Here is a 16,180-nt window from a genome sequence, read left to right on the forward strand (position 1 = left end):
TTTGTCCATAGACCACTCTTTATTTGCAGATAAGAGCAATCATCCAGGAAGCCAATCAGTGACAAGCAGCAGAGTTTGAATTCGTACACACACCCTTAATCCAAATTCACTTCCGTGAGGAGATAAGCTTTCAGTAGTTTACTAATCAACCTATATGAGTGGAGAAGGCAGAACAGGAGGTGTAATTTTGCTGCTCAGTTTATTTTCCATTATATACGTTTGATTTAAGTTAAGGTAAAATGAGAGAAGTTATCCCATACTAATTTCCATCAGAAACGTTTCTCTTTTAACAAGCCAGCATTTGTTGATAAACACAGTCAAAAACCCTGAATACATCAGTATGGGTTGATGTGCAATACATCTGACAAGCTTAGAGGCAAACCGTCCTGCAGCTATCCTAACATTTGGCTCCGCAGAGCCCAATGATGACATGGTTGATGATCAAAAGAAACTGAATTCTTGTAATGCTGTAAGGAATCCTTAATAAGGTCACCAAGAGAGTATGTGGAGGCAGCTTGACGAAGCCCATCCCTTAGAAAGTTTGTTGTTCAGGAACTTTTCCAGATTGTGAAACTGAAGCACAGTTCAGAAGGGAAGAGATGGATCTGTTGTCTCCAGTGAAGGTACTCCATAAGCCTGGATCATTCTCACAGGAATTACCATCTTTATCAAGTGCTTTGTTAGCAATCCAAATGAACACAGGAGAATTCTGTTGGAACAATACCTTTTTGTGGCATTGTCCCTTTTGTCTTTCACTGTATGTGTTTTGAGGAACAGGACTTTTCTAGCCTCATGCAGATCATCTGCTGCTCCTCAGGTAGCTCCTCTCACTTATACTGACACCACACATATACTAAACCAAATTTGTTCACCTTTGATGTCAAGCTCATTCACACATGATGAAACTGATTTGGGATTGGATATGGAGAAGAAGAAGGTAGACTCTAGTGCCATAAAAGTTGTTCAAAAGCACTTGTTCAGTTAGAGAACGTAAAAGTTTTGTCTGGTAGCACTTTGTCCTGGATTCAGAAATGCAATGACTTCAAACTGTAGCTGCTTCCTTACAATTAACCAAGCACAGAAACTGAGCCCATGGAAATTGTACAGTAAACACTACTGCTTACTGGCATAGTGGAAAGAACAATGAGAGCACAGAATCCCATGTTAAAGTCTAAGAACAACACAATATACTGTGTTTTGAGGGTGATTCCATTGTGCTGGTATATTTGATTTAAGAAGAAATAGATGTTTTGGTCAACACAGAAACAAATTCACCCCTGCCATTATGTTTGGGCCCCTTTTCAACTGTCCCATGTACAGTGTTTGCTGAAGTCTGCCTGACCAGTTAGGCAGGAGGTTAGCTATGCTGCAGCAGACCTGTGAAAAACAATTTAATGATTTATTAGATCTATTGAATGCAAGTTTTGAAAAGCAAACATAGTCCATTGCAAGAACACCATTAGTGGCACAGAGCAATTTGCTTCATTAATGTTCTCCTCTGACACCTCCCAAAGCATGTCAAAATACCACTGCAGGCTGTGCTCTTCTGAAAAAAAACGTAAGGCCAATCCATGATGAAGGAGAGGCAGTCATCTCCTTTCAATGTGAATACTCAAAGGAGCCTCTGATTTTGTGACTGAATTTCAAACAGCAGATGAACCACAAAATAGAGATGGTCTTACAAGCCTCCACATCTTCTTGTCAGACCCAGCAAAAAAGGCCAGGTGACTTGATTTAACTTCAGGCCTTCAGATCTGCAGTGTTGTGATGAAAAATATGGCACAGATAAGATAAGCTGACATTCAGCAACATTGCTTCAATTAGAGTACAAATTATAAAGTTAGCACTGGAAAAATATGCGGCAGCTGGTTAAGGAGCACTAACACAGGATGTAAGCTGTGCTAAATGTTCAGTTTGGCAAAGGTCCTGGACATGCCTTTTGCAGCCATGGTGTATGTCAAATCATATATAGAAGGCAAGACGATGAAGTTTAACTTGGCTGATCATCTAGAAATTTGTAAACAGTCAGGAACATATTGTTCAAACAGGGAAGATGGACTTGAATGTGCCCTAATAAGCATCAGCATGGCCCTTCTGACCTATGTCACTAAAACTCTTGACTCCGGTCTACAAGTGAAGTTGTTACAAGTTTTGTTAAGAACCTCAAACAAAGCAAACTCTCAAGCCACTAGATCCCCTTTTGGCATCCAGAAGGAATCATGCTAGGTAATATCTCAAAAACCTGTTGATCTCCATCCTAAGCCCAGTAGGTTTTTTGCCTTCACCGTTCCCTAAGAAAAATTGTTTCAGTCTTTCATTTTGAGGGCTTATGAACTATATCTCATTTCCAGATTAAGGAAAAAGAAAAGCAAACACCTTTGCAAAAGCTGTTGATCACTCCACCCACATGGTGTTGACTTTCTGGGTGTAGATGATGTGTGCACCAAAATATGCAAATTGGCTCCATATCCTTTACCTAAAAAAAGCTCTCTCAACACCAGATGTTTTTGGTTCTCAACAAACATTATTATTTACAGTCACGAGGATTATGCTTGTATGTAGGAATTAGAAGAGGTACAAAAAGGGTGCATGAAATAACATGATGGGTATGCAATCACATGGATATATGGTATATTAATGAATGCAATGCTTTATTGTAAACAAATGATTAATTCTCTCTTCACACAGGTGGGTTTTGTTTTCTTATTTCTTGTCTTCATTACAGTTATATTGACTTGAACTAATTTTGTCCTAGTTTATGTTGGCCTAAGTAAAAACAGAAAAGCACCCAGTAACATCTGCAGTAGAAATATAGCATTATTTCAAATGAACTTTAAGGATAAAATAATGTGCAATACTTTTTCTCTCCACATGCATATGCTATGCTAAAACTGATGCAAAGAAATCCATGAAAAGATAATAAGACATTCCATAACTAATTATATAAATGCATTAGGAGAATGCCATTGGTGACATCACTAGACCCTGGTGCAAACAGAAGAAAAAAAAATACACCACCTATGAGGAAATCAGAAATTATGTCTAAAAGAATGAAGAAATATTTAAGAGTAATTTAGTATAGCTTTAATAATTGCAATAAAATTCTCATCATCCTGAACATTCTGACATTTAATTAAATGGAAGGCCTTTGAGTATTTTATCTTCAGGACTGATTTAAAAGTCATTTTTCTCTATGTTATCCTTATGTCCGAAACTAATTTCCGGTAAATGACAAACACGTTTATCTGGGACTGACATATGGTTGGCCTCTACTCCCAGGTAACAGTGATAGGACGAGAGGGAATGGCCTCAAGTTGTGCTAGGGGAGGGTCAAGTTGGTTGTCAGGAAACATTTCTCAGAAAATATGGTGATGCACTGACAGAGGCTGCCCAGGGAGTGGAGTCACCATCCTGTAGGTTTTCAAGAACCGCGATGTAGCACTGAGGGGTGTGGCTCAGTGGACATGGTGGGGTGGGTTGACGATTGGACTTGGTGATCTTAGATGTCTTTTTGAAACTTAATGATCTGATGATTCTATGGTTGAACTATGGATTTTTTCCTGAAAGTTTCACACCCGTGGTTGCAGTTTCCTCTCTCTATGAAAAACATGAGAATGCATCTTGGTACTATGAAGTCTAATATGAATTTTTAGCTTTTAATTTGTTCTGTTGATTGTGTTGTTATAATTACACTCTCTTGATATTGTAAAAGAAAGATCAAGGCCTGTGAGAATGAATGAAATAGCAATTTATAAAGTTTCATTTCTGGAATGTTGACAGTACGCATGGTACAATTTCAAAGCTAGAGCACAAATAATACTATGAATATAGCAACATAATAATCTAATCTAAGTCAAACAGTTTTAAAGAAAATCACTTCTGGAATATTTTTTCACCTTGGCAGTTTGTCTCACTTAAAAATACTGCAGATGGTTCAGATGAAGGTTATTTTCTGAGACGGTGTTGCAAACCTCTTCTCAAAGAAAACTAAGATGTGTGTAAAATCAGCTGAACAAACACCTCTGTTTGCCTCCACAGAGAGGAAGAGCACTTGTTGCAGGCTGCAGGAAACCCACTGTGGAGGAGGAGATGACTCCTTCCCTCACAGTAACTGCACAGCCTTGGTGGGGAGAAGGTTTGGGAGAGCAAACTGTGCTAGAGCAGTGTGAGAGACATGGGGTGAGCTTGAAATGGGAGTTCAGATGGGAGAGGAGGTGCAGGGGCCTTCGGTTGACCCAAAGCTGACTTCAGATGTGAGGGTGAGGAGGGCTCCCCAGGACTATGCAGTGAGCTGACCACCACAGCTGCGCTAAGGGAAGGACCCATTCTTCCTCAGCACAGCTGAAAGGGGACCTATTCAACCCAACCTTTTAAAATCAGCTTGGCCCAAGGGCTTTGCAGTTGCTCTTCTGAGAGCAACCCTGTTGCAGATTATTACTTAGTTTACCAAATTCCAGCTCCATGGACTGGAAGCATTTGTTTTTTTGGTGGTGGTGGTGGTGTTTTTTTTGTTTGTTTTTGGTGTTGTTTTTTTTTTTTTGTTTGTTTGTTTGTTTGTTGCAGAGAAGAGACATTTTTGCTTTAAAAACATTCCACTGCAGCAAATTGGCTAGCTGGGGATGCTGTCACACCATGTTTGTCATATCACCATACTGCTTTCCATGTCAGCTCATACCAAATGCCAGACTCAGAGAGAGAAAGGGCTTTTCTCACTCTGCGATCCTGCTGGTGCAAGCATTAATTTCACTCTAAGGATTGTCCTGAGCCACCCCATCTCTCATGATGTGAACTGAACACATAATGAATTTGTATTTCCTTCAAGGTAAGCTGTGCAGCTGAAGCACGACCTGCTAGTCCAGTTAGGATCCATTAACAACAAAGATTACATATTTCAATGTTCACTCTGTTGTTTTGACTGTGGGAACAAGGAGAAACGGTTCTTAATTACTAATAATCCTTTGCATGCGTTACTGACAGACTATTTTGTTCACATAGTTGGAGCCTTGCAGTGGTTTACTTGCAGTGGTTTACAGTGGTTATTTATCTTTGCTGATGGTAATGAAAACTTTTTTACTTATGGTTTTGTTAGGAGAATCTTTCTGGTGTGAAGTAGCCTACTCTATGAGGGAAATGAAAAACTAAAAACGTAGCTCACTTTTAATCCTGTAATACAATAATTAAAAAAAAAAAAAAAAGATTCCTGAATTTTCCCAAATTTATACACTAGAAGCTAGGAAGAGAAACATCCTAAAGATATCGGGAAGGAGAATTTAAAGTGATTCAGTACCAGTGAGATGTAAGCACGTTATGGAAATCCCAGTCTCTTTCACAGTGATGTATGTGTTCATCAGACAAAATACTGACTTATTTCTTTAGGATTTTTGTAGAACAATTTTGCTGTCAAGTGTGATGATATCCACTAGGTTGATCTATGTGGCATTAGCACTGATCTCTGCTCTGGTGACAGGGCCCAAGGGAACAGCATGGAGGGGACAGAGGAGTGTCAGGGGTTAGAAAAATGTTTTGCACCAGAGAACCAGTGGCATGGAAGAGGCTCCCTAGGGCAGTGCACGGCATGGCCATGAGCTGCTGGAGTTCAAGGAGCATTTGGACACTGCTGTAGATCTAGAGTTTGAATTTTCCATGGTCCTGTGTGGAGCCAGCAGTTAGACTCAAAGGTGCTTGAGGGTCCCTTCCAACTTGGGACATCCTGTTGTTATATGACCCTACAATACTCATGTCTGGGATACAAAGAACCTACTTTCACTGAGTCTTACTCTGAAGTGAAAAATCACCATCAATTTCAAGCCACTTAATTCATTAGTTATTAATAAAAATGACAGGGAAGTTGAGCATTCTCTCATGCATTGCTCTGAAAGCAAAATATGAGAGTGCTGGGAAAATATTTTTCTTTCATTTTTTTCTCAGATGTTTTTCCACTCATTGATTTTGAAGGAGGAAAAGGTGAAATAATAGGCATAGCTCCTGTTTCTGCCAGAAATCTTTGTACGACTAGTAATTGAATATCTAATTATCCAATTATACAAGCATGGATGTAGGGTGAGAATGTGCCTGAAACTGCTTTTCATTTTAGGAAGGCTTAAAGCATCATTATTGTAATACAGCATGAGCAGAACAACATGGATTATGAAAATGTCACCAAATTAACTACTTCTTGCTGGAAGTGTGCAGATGTCCAACCACGTTTACTTGACACTGGAAAAGAACACCCACAGTGATGTGACAGAGCAGACCTGGTTCTCAGAAAGTGGCCTCTAGATGTGCACTTCATCATACTTCATCATACAGAGTGGGTAGCAGACTATAACAGTGCTTTGAAGGGTTTCCCAAGTCTATTTATATAGGAAGGGCATGATGAATGTAGCAGTTCCTGAAAACTTTCCTGGGTAACAGTAAGGAAAAAATGAATTTACACTTATACCACATTCCCAGAAAATCTTTTTTATGCCTAAGCCATAGGCATAAAAAAGCAAAAAATGGTTGTACGTTAGAAAGCTGGAGAACATAAAAAAAGAAAATAAGAAGTGGAACTTGGAGACCTAGAAGTAAGTTGGGGCACTTGGGGAAGTAAAGAGAAACAGATCTAGGGGAAAAGCCAATTCCACGTAATTAAGTGGCAGCATAGAGCAATGATTTGCTGGCATGGCTACATGGCTCTGCAGTAGCCTTTTGTTTGTAGAACAATGCTCCCCGAGGGTCAGATTAAACTCTGGTTTTAAGCCAGAATTTTATGGTATAGCAGGAAATGGATTGATCAATACAGAAAAATGTCTGGATACACAAAGGAATGAGGACAAGAAGCTGTAAAGGAGTGGCAAGGGATTTGCCTCACGACTATCTTTGAACAGCAGTGTAGGGAGAGGTGCTGACATAGAAAAAAGACATTTCAGAGCTTGAACACTTCCTCAGTGATCTTTGGAAATTCAAGCCAAATGTAACTGACATATAAAACACATAGAAGTGGCAACAAACTCCCTGGCTGTCAAGTTATCCCAATTTTAATCTCCTTTTGATTTGCAGAAGTGATGCTAAGAGATACTGAGGTCGTTCAAAATATGACTCACTCTGTAGCATAGGTGAGAATAAGAACAAATACTACAAACTACATTAAAATAAAACACACAAAAAAAAAATTTACATGACCGCTACAAACATTAAAGGTAAGTGAGATGAAGCCCACCTGAAAGAATGTACTGAATATGATGATACTGTTCTCAGTATCGTTCTTGTTGGATATATGGGTGAAAGAATCTTTTACTAAATGTCCTGACGATGGTTGTGATGTTCAAGGTAGGGCACACAGTTGTAAGAATTTGAGGTAAATTTCTGAGGCGCTTATCAATAGAAATGTATATATTGATGTATATATGCATCAGCTTCTTACATTGCTTTTAAGGATTTAGACAGTGTAGAGCTATCCTTATCTTAGACTGCCTATGAAGACAAGAGTTAGGTGAGAGCACTTCCAGGAGACAGCTGAGCTCATAGGAGAAGAGCATATTAATTGTCAGTAACTATACTGAAAGTTTACAGTGTCTCAAGTCTCAGATTAGATGCATATTTATTTTGCCTGAAGGTAGATGAGATGAACTACAGTCTAGCTACCCTGTCTTACTTCTACCCAGTCATATCAGTGGGGAACTTCACTGGATTTATTCCTCTGGAGGATTACAATTAAATAATTTCCTTCCCAACAAGATTATTTTTAAAACAGACCTTCACAGAAAGCAAGCTTGGGTGACATGGGGCTATCTATAAACAGAACACTCAACCTAGATTAAAGGGTGACACCAGACAAATTCCCTCAAATAAATAAATAAATTAAAGCTAGTATCAGTTAAACTATCCTAGAGATGAAAAGTTTGTCTTCATAGCTAGAGAAACATAAAGCGCTTAAGAAACTAAAACTTTGCAGCTTCCTGATCTAACGTTGGTCTACTTTTGACACAAAGCCAATTCACTGGGCACACATCTGAGAGTGTTGCTTTACTAAGAAAGGAACTGGTGTTGTCAAAGAATTAAACTGATGTGAGAATGGCCTTCTACTGGGTAAACTGATACTTAAAACCTATTGTTGCTCTGAAGATATTATATAATCAGATCTTTTGAAATGTAAAAAACCAGAAAGATTTTCACAAGTGATACCTTTGTTTTGGTGTCTCTGGAAAATTGTCACACTTCTTTCTTGTAGACCATGTTTGGGATGCCTGACAGAAACAAGTGAGGCACTTTCAGATTCACAAATGAAATAGTATAGACCAGTGCAAAAAGTTTTATAAACTGAAGTGCTGCAATTGCATAAAAGAGGGCCCTACCTTCATCCTTATCTGAGATCAGAAAGAAAATAAAAATAAGGCCAAGAACATGCACTTGAGCACAGAAATCAGTAGAAAAGTCAGACACAACTCTTGCCCAATGCTTGGTCTCCCCCTTACTTGCAAGATGATCCTCTGAACTTGCCGCTTTCTTTTCTAGTTTGTTACTAATCAGGTTATTTTCCGAAGTCATACTTAGACAATTTTTTTCACATTTACATTACAAATTTCTCATTCTAATTGTTAAGCTATTGCACTGAAAGAAAATAGTTGCAGCATTCTTTTAAACAATCCCTTCTGCATTAGAGGGCATGTACAATTTGTGGTCTTTGTTTTCAACCCAAGATTACAGATACCAGAATAGATTGATATTGATACAGCACACTGCAGATAAAACTAGTGGTCTGATTCTACAGGCAGGGGATTCACTCAATAGAAAAGTCTGTAAAAGAACAGTGCCTCTACTCAAATAAAATAAATATTCAGAGCAGACCATTAGTTTTCTCATCCTCTTTGCAAACTCCAGCAATTGCTAACAAAACGCAAACAAAAAATTAGCTAAACTACGTAAAAATGGGAATTAAGTTTTCCAAGACACCTAACCAACAGGCAAATCAGAGTTCACATTGTAATGGCAATCCAGCACAGTTCACATCAGTGACATGATAATGTGCCTTTGGACTTGTTCAGCTGACACAAGGCAGTATCTCTGGTTTATTTGTATTTAAAATATTTATTTTAGTAATATGGGACAGTATACTTCCTGGTATTTTTTTTCTCAGAACCTCTCAACAAGTGGGAGTAGTACCTTCCTCTCATAATAAGAAAAGAACAGCTACAAGCTAAAACCAGTTGAGCCCTGGTTTGACTGGCTCATCCAAAGGGTGGTTCTCCTGAGGCTACCCTAGTAAAGTGGATGCCAATGCAAAGAATCCACACAGAATTGAAGAAACAGTACTTGGAGGAATACCATTGATACTTCTTGCATTATGCAGGGGAAATGTCTGACTTGCAGACTGGATGAGGTTCTCTGAGGCTACAAATGAGTGGTTGAGCATGCACATATGAGAAATAGCTGCACAGTTTTTTTCTGGGAGAGCTGGCTGTAGTCATATCTTGGTAAACTTGGTCATACCCCACAAGCCAAGTGGGGCTTTCAGGCTGATTTTTGTTCCTATGTCTTCGTGCATGTGGGGTGAGTGAAGGTGCTTGGCCCATTGACTGTCTCTGAGCTGAGGAACCTGAAAGTTTTTGTTAAATTGACTTCACCTTGTTGCCTACATATTATCTAACTAGGACTCTACAGCTGCAAACAGAGGATTGAAGAGTTCACTATCTGGCCACTGGAGCTATAGACAGTACAGCACAGGCCAGATAAATGCCAGACTGAGTGAGTAAGGTGAAGTACCAAGGATAGTTTGGAGGGAGAAGGGTTTCACATGTTCCTCTGTTTGAAAGCACACTGCAGATGGGAATAAGCTGTTCTAGCTCTAAGCTAAAATAATTTCACTTGCCTTTCACTTGTCTAAAAAGCAAAATGCATGTCAAAAAAATGAACAGGAAAATAAACCTTTTAATCAATGGCATTCTCAGCTTCTGGATAAAGTCTCAGCACCAGTAAAATACACAGGAGAACGGACTTATAAGTGCACTTGATAACATTAATTTGTGTTTCATGTCCTTCTGCCATCTGAAGATAAAGCAGAAATTGAAAGGGTTTCCACTAATATTCTAGCTGAGCAGTCCTATTGAGAATGATTGATTTCCAAGGCTTAAATGAGTTTGTATCTGAATACTTTTAAGTCTGTTTTTGTCATCAGAAGACTAAACACTCAAGGATGATTTCTTGCCCCTCAGGAAAAGACAAGGAGGAAAGGAAGGAGTGTTCCTCTTTCTTGCTGATGTTCTTTGCATTGCAAAAGCAGGCCTGTGCTTGATTTGTATCAGTAAGAACATTATCAGGGCTAATGTGCAATTTATAATGTGCACATTATGTGTTGCAAGCAAGTGCAACACATGCCTTCCAAGGGAGTTCCATTGCACTGATGTTTATCAGAATTATTTGAGGATTTCTATCATTTATATGCAAGCTGGTCCATTGACTACGACAGAAGTTGGGAATGGAAGGTTTACTTGCAATTTGTTACCAGCACAAACATCTTGCTGAATTTTTTTTGCTGATGTTTACCAAAGATGCCTGCACTGTGTTATTCCCATTGCAATCAACTGTTCCCACTGCTATTATTAGGAACACCCCGCCTCTCTTTCACTGTTTTTAAAGAAACAAAATAAAGACAAAGAATGAAATAGACCTCCTCTGGCTTCACCTGTCTCGCTCGGCTACAGTGGCTCTCAAAATTCCCAGTGCTGCAAAATGAGTGCCTTCCCTAAGGCTTCTAACACACCATTCTTAGGAGGAGACAAATCAAGGGGATGGAGAACTAGTTACTTAAAACCAGCTGTGCAGAATCCCACAGAAACATAATGTGAGCTGCTCTGTTGCATCACTGTGACGATCAAATAAGCATGGACCTATCACACAGGGATGAAGAAAAAATTATTCAATTCCTACACCTATTCAAAGTCAAGAATTCCAGTAGTTTTAAGATCGGTTACACCATAATGAGACAGCATACTTGAAAGTAACCTGACATCAATTACAATGATTTATTGTGAAAAAGAATTAAATAAGATTACTTGGAGCTCAGTAGCTGCAGCATTTTAAAATGGAAAACTAAGAGTTAGTGCACTTGCTAGCTGCTGTGTCAGTTCAAAACTATGCCCTCCAAAACAGCTCCCAAACCCCTGCCCAGCAGGTTGTAGGTCAGTGTGCTCTTAAGTCCCACTCCTTAGTCCTCTTTCAGGTCACAAAAAGCCTAAATTGCTCAAGCTCAAGCAGCTAAAATGTCTGCCTTACCTGCATGCTCTGAAGATATTGCTGAGCTATTTTGACCCCTGTCCAGATAAAGTACTGTCTCATGGAACATGCTATCTGGGAGTAAATTGCTTATAACACAAATCATAGTTGTGCAAGGAGCAGTGGATCAGAACATCGGCCTCTCACACCAGACACACAGCCTGAAGTTTGATGTTGGCTAATAATGAAAAAACAGCTAGAGGACGTGAATGTATTAATATTGTAGTGTACACTTAAAGCACGTTTTTACATTCCTGGTGTAGTGTTTGCTGTGTAGAAGTTAAAAGGCACCTTGCTTTTCTCCAGTGACCTTGATTTTGTTGCCAAAGCAGGCCCAGGACCACTGGGGAGCAGATCACCAATGTGCCCCTGCATTGAGACCTGCATTTCCAGCGGAGCCACCCCCGTGGAAGTGATTAATGTTCCCCATCTGAGGAAAATCAGTTGAAACATCTCATCATGATTTTGTAATGTCCACTTTCTTCAGGCAGGACTTTTGAAAGGCATGAGCTTTCTCTGGAGTGACTTGTGATAACCTTGATTTATACACCACTATGGGATTAAAGTTATTAGCTACCTTGCCCCTTTAGCAGCATTGCTGAAACAAGAGAATGAGTTCCCTTTGAAATGCAGTTTATTCTACAGACATTTAGAGCAAAATCTTCAGCTAATTTCCATAACTGCATATAATATCAGAAAGAAAAGGCAAAGGAGAGAAGTACCGTCACTTGAAGGTTACTCACAGCTCTTTTCTAAACTACTAACTTGCTAGAGAAACGTGAAACAGGAGCTGAAATGTATCCTTTAGTTTATGCTCATGTTCTCCTCTTTGGACATTTGGTTTCCACACATCCACATTCGTCCACATGCACATATGTGAATTTGAGTGTCTTATGGTCAGAGCAAACCAGTTCCACCTTCTCTACATGACTCTTTTTTTCATGGCAGCAAATGCATTTATGTTCCATTTCATTGTTCTCAAAGGAATACCTATAGAAATGAGATTTGCACATCAGTCTATCAGTTGTTTTCTTCCTAAACCGGTCTATATATGCCACTCTGAACAGAGGTACTTCTAATGAGCAAAGGAACAAAATCTACTATTTATTTTTCTGCTTATTCATAACAAGCTTTCCCAAGGATGCTACTAGCCATGCAAGGCCAGATCCTCTGAAATCAGTGAGAAAAATACCAAAAACTTGGGGGATTTGGGATTTACGCACATTGTGGCACCATAGAAATGAACAATTCATGCAGAGGAGACTAAAGAACAGGAAAAAACTCCATCAAAGCCCAGAGCCATGAAAAAAATGAGTAAGGACAGGAAATTAATAAATTAAATGGTCTCTTTTCAGAGGGGCCTATTTTCGTGACTAAGATAAGGCACTGTTATTGCACCAAGGACATTTTGTCACGTTGCTAACAGCTGCTGCTCTGCACACCCAGTTTCCCAACCAGGAAACTTCTTTAAACAAGAAGCCAGGAAGACACAGAAAAAGATTTCCTACTTACACAGAATAGGTACTGCACGTCCCTTCACAGAAGGGCACTGGGACCGGAGCAGCAGACTTACAGTGCTTGTGAACAATGTATTGCTCTTTCACGCTGCGTTTGCATTTATGTGGCAAATCGATACCTGTGGGGGAGAACATTGCTGTTAGACTTCTTCAGACGGTGGGGTAAAAGAAATTTGGAAAGACATCTGCTGGGAAGCCAAGGGCAGATCGTTTTACTAAAATCTCTTGTAGTTTAAATGCAAAACATAACAAAACACAACACGCAACACACACATAAAAACAAAAAACAACACAAGAAAAAACAAAGAGAATGCAAAGAGGCACCAATTCAGCAAAGCAATTCCCCATTTGTCTGGACACCTCTCTGGTGACTGGCTCAAATAAAGACTTATTATGAAGTTCATGTAAGGTGCTGCCAAATGAAGACAAGGAGACATGAAGTGTTCTGTTAGCTAGTCAGTTAGTTTGTATTATAACTGCTATAAGTGATGTTTGTTAACATTTATGATTCGTTGACAACCTCTAGTTTTAGGATGGGTGCTATGGTGTCCTCATTGCAAGAACAAAGTAAGCTTTAAGCCTCAACTATGAAGCTCTGCTGATAAATGAACAGCCTTCCATTCTATGGAAAGTGCAAGCTCTCAGTGCATGCAGAAGGGCTACATGCAGTGGAGAACCTAGCCATATTTCAGCAGGGAATCAGTGATTTAACATACTCACAAGTCTTACAACAGCCATCTGAAGTCACATCAACAGTCCCCTGTATTGAAAGCAAATCAGAGAAGTTCGGATACTCAAGCCTAGCTTGCACATATTGTTAAGCAGCTGGTAGAAACAAGGGGAGTTCAAAAACATGCCCTCATCCTTAACCAACACACCAACTCCTCATCAGACCCATTTGTGTACTGTGTACCAGTTTTATGCAGAACAGCTTTAAAAAAAATCCATCAGGGAGAATCTTTTCTTTAAATCTACTCACAAGCCACGTGGGATGTTCTGTAACACATGCTTGACTTCATCTAGGTTCTGTTGAAGCCAGCACAAAAGAGGCAAATTCGAAGCCAAAGAATGACACCTGCCCCTGAAACCGAACAGCTTGACTTACACAAAACCTATCCCAAAGGTAATTCAAGTCAGTGGCTGTCAGTTGATAAAAAACCCTGGTTTGTCATTGTCCCATGACTCTCTTCTTTCAAGTTCTAGTGCTTTACTTCACAAAAAGTGTGCGCACTGCTCACAAATACTTTTGTTATGCTTCCTGGGACAGTCCTTCCAGAGTTGAAAAAGCACATTTCCTTCAAATAGGATGGTCGACTCAGAAAGATCAAGAAAAAGTGAAGTGACCCATTCAAAAGAGTGAAGAAATCTCCCAGAGCAACGGCATGGCTCATTTCAGGAGGCTTTTTTCCTAGTTCTAAAATACTTACTGGGACACAGTTTGATTCCTCAAATGGTAGGCAGACTTTTACTGTACTAGTCAAGGAGAACTGGCCCCCTGATTCAGTGCATGTGTACTGAGTACAGTTATCATATGGTGCTTTATAACTCTTTCCAACCTGAAAAACAACAGGAAGAATAAATAAATCATAACATAGTGTAACAATACAAACAATAATGCAATAGTAATACAGCCCCTGGCAGAAGGGCTGGGATATTCAAATCAATCTGATAGTGCTGAGATGTTGATTTCACATCTACCAAGCTCACTCATTACCAGCCTTCACAAAATCCCTTCTCTGGTCACCTACATGGAAAGAAGCACAAGCTGGTGGCAGAATAAATATAGAGGTATGAACAGAAATGCTAAGAGATACCACGATGTATATCTGGTAATATGGGTGGAATGAAATATATATTAAAAAAAAAAAAAGTAATTCTACAGGATTTCAGCTGTTTTTTAATAGATGGAAGAAAAGCAGATAGTTTGAAAGATGAAAATAATCTTCATAATAGAGGTTAATGGATAAAACCTCCTCATGGTAACCACCTTTTAAGTGGAAGCATAAAAATTCTATATCGGCACAAGAGAAGCCAATTGCAACATAAATTTTCAAGGAAAGAAAGGATGAAACAGAAAAGATGCAGAGCTCAAGAGCTACCAGAGGAGAAATATCACATAAAACAATAGCCTGGGTGAGACAGCGTCATTAACTGTTCACAGCAATAGCAGGAGGTAATAAAAGCAAACAGCCAGCCTGAGGCTCAGCTCACATCTGCGCAACACTAAGCTGAGAAGATCTAGTGTATTACCTGGCTGTGTTACTGAGGTGCACTACATACACTATAGCAGCTATGACACTTTCAATTTCTGCCCCAGCAAATTTGTAACAAGTGTTAGTACAGTTACATGGCTTGCTCAAACTATTCAGCCCTGTATCTTCAGGGCAAGGTAATGACTCTGTTTCCAGTACTGGAGCAATATAATGTGAAGCCAGCTCACTTATCTCTGCAAAAGCAGTATTACACAATGTCACCACCCCCTACAAATTCCTTCTCTCTGCTGCATGCCAGGAAGATGGAGTGACATGATTTCCTTTCCTGAAGAGTTATTTTCGAAACAGCAGTGTCTGATGCGCACAGCAAAGAGAGTAGTCATACAAACTCTGATACATACTTTGGAAATACACATACTTTCTAATCTCCGAAAGGTCTTCCCAGGCTCAAAATGTATGGCACTACTTCTAACAGCACTGAAGTCAATTCACCTCAGTGTGCAAAGCAAGGGAGCGCTCACCTCAATGGTCACACTGCCAAATGGAAAGTTTGCCACACAAGCCACTTGCTGACACTGGCTGCAGCACTGACCCTCCTTTTCCACGTAGCGGAAACCCTGTGGGAATAACGTCACCATTTAGCTGCACTACTATGTTCATGAAACACCTTTGGATCAAAGCCACACTGGAGATAGCAGGGGAAATGAGCCCACCTCTGTTTTCCTTTAGAAAGCTGTTGGAACCACTTTAAGCCTGACAATTAAAGCTGGCAATTTCTTTCCAGTTTTTAATAGTGACCTCTGTGGCATTTCACTTACCATGTAGGCCCTGCTTTCAGCTACTCTTCTTTTTGCTAATGCACAAGTTAGAAGACATAAATTAATTCATCATCAGATTATTTGCAAAGTCTACCACCAGTGCTTGATATGATATGATTATTCACCAGAGTCGTCACAGTCAAACACATGAAGATCATGCATCAGTTATTTCCTTCCCTGTGCTTTAGGTATTCATCAGTCTTTTCATGGGTGTTGCTGGCTTCAAGATAAAGGACAATGGTTTTATCCATTTTTTAGGATGGGTAGAGAGTCTAGCCTTATCTGAATGAGAAAGAGAAGGAACCACTCTTTGCTTATGTTCAGAAATAGACTGAGCAGTTTTTGTTCAGACTCTGAACTCATGAATACTAGTAGTGTC

General features: G+C 39.6%; 1 protein-coding gene across 4 annotated transcripts in view; it reads right to left on the reverse strand.

Annotated features, from left to right (window-relative positions):
* Positions 1 to 84: 84 nt before the first annotated feature.
* Positions 85 to 16,180, reverse strand: part of LOC100542428 (mucin-5B) — a 57,017-nt gene continuing 40,921 nt past the window's right edge. For all 4 annotated transcript variants that reach the window (XM_010711133.4, XM_085224338.1, XM_085224336.1 and 1 more), the window contains 5 exons: positions 15,505 to 15,600; positions 14,198 to 14,326; positions 13,491 to 13,530; positions 12,766 to 12,889; positions 85 to 12,243 (listed from right to left, as the gene is read on the reverse strand). In XM_010711133.4, the coding sequence (XP_010709435.1) occupies positions 12,069 to 12,243; positions 12,766 to 12,889; positions 13,491 to 13,530; positions 14,198 to 14,326; positions 15,505 to 15,600 (564 nt within the window). In that variant the 3' untranslated portion in view covers positions 85 to 12,068. The remainder of the gene's footprint in view (positions 12,244 to 12,765; positions 12,890 to 13,490; positions 13,531 to 14,197; positions 14,327 to 15,504; positions 15,601 to 16,180) is intronic.

Source organism: Meleagris gallopavo, chromosome 5 (genome assembly GCF_905368555.1).
Source record: "Meleagris gallopavo chromosome 5, MGAL_WU_HG_1.1, whole genome shotgun sequence".
In the NCBI taxonomy this organism is placed as follows: domain Eukaryota; kingdom Metazoa; phylum Chordata; class Aves; order Galliformes; family Phasianidae; genus Meleagris; species Meleagris gallopavo.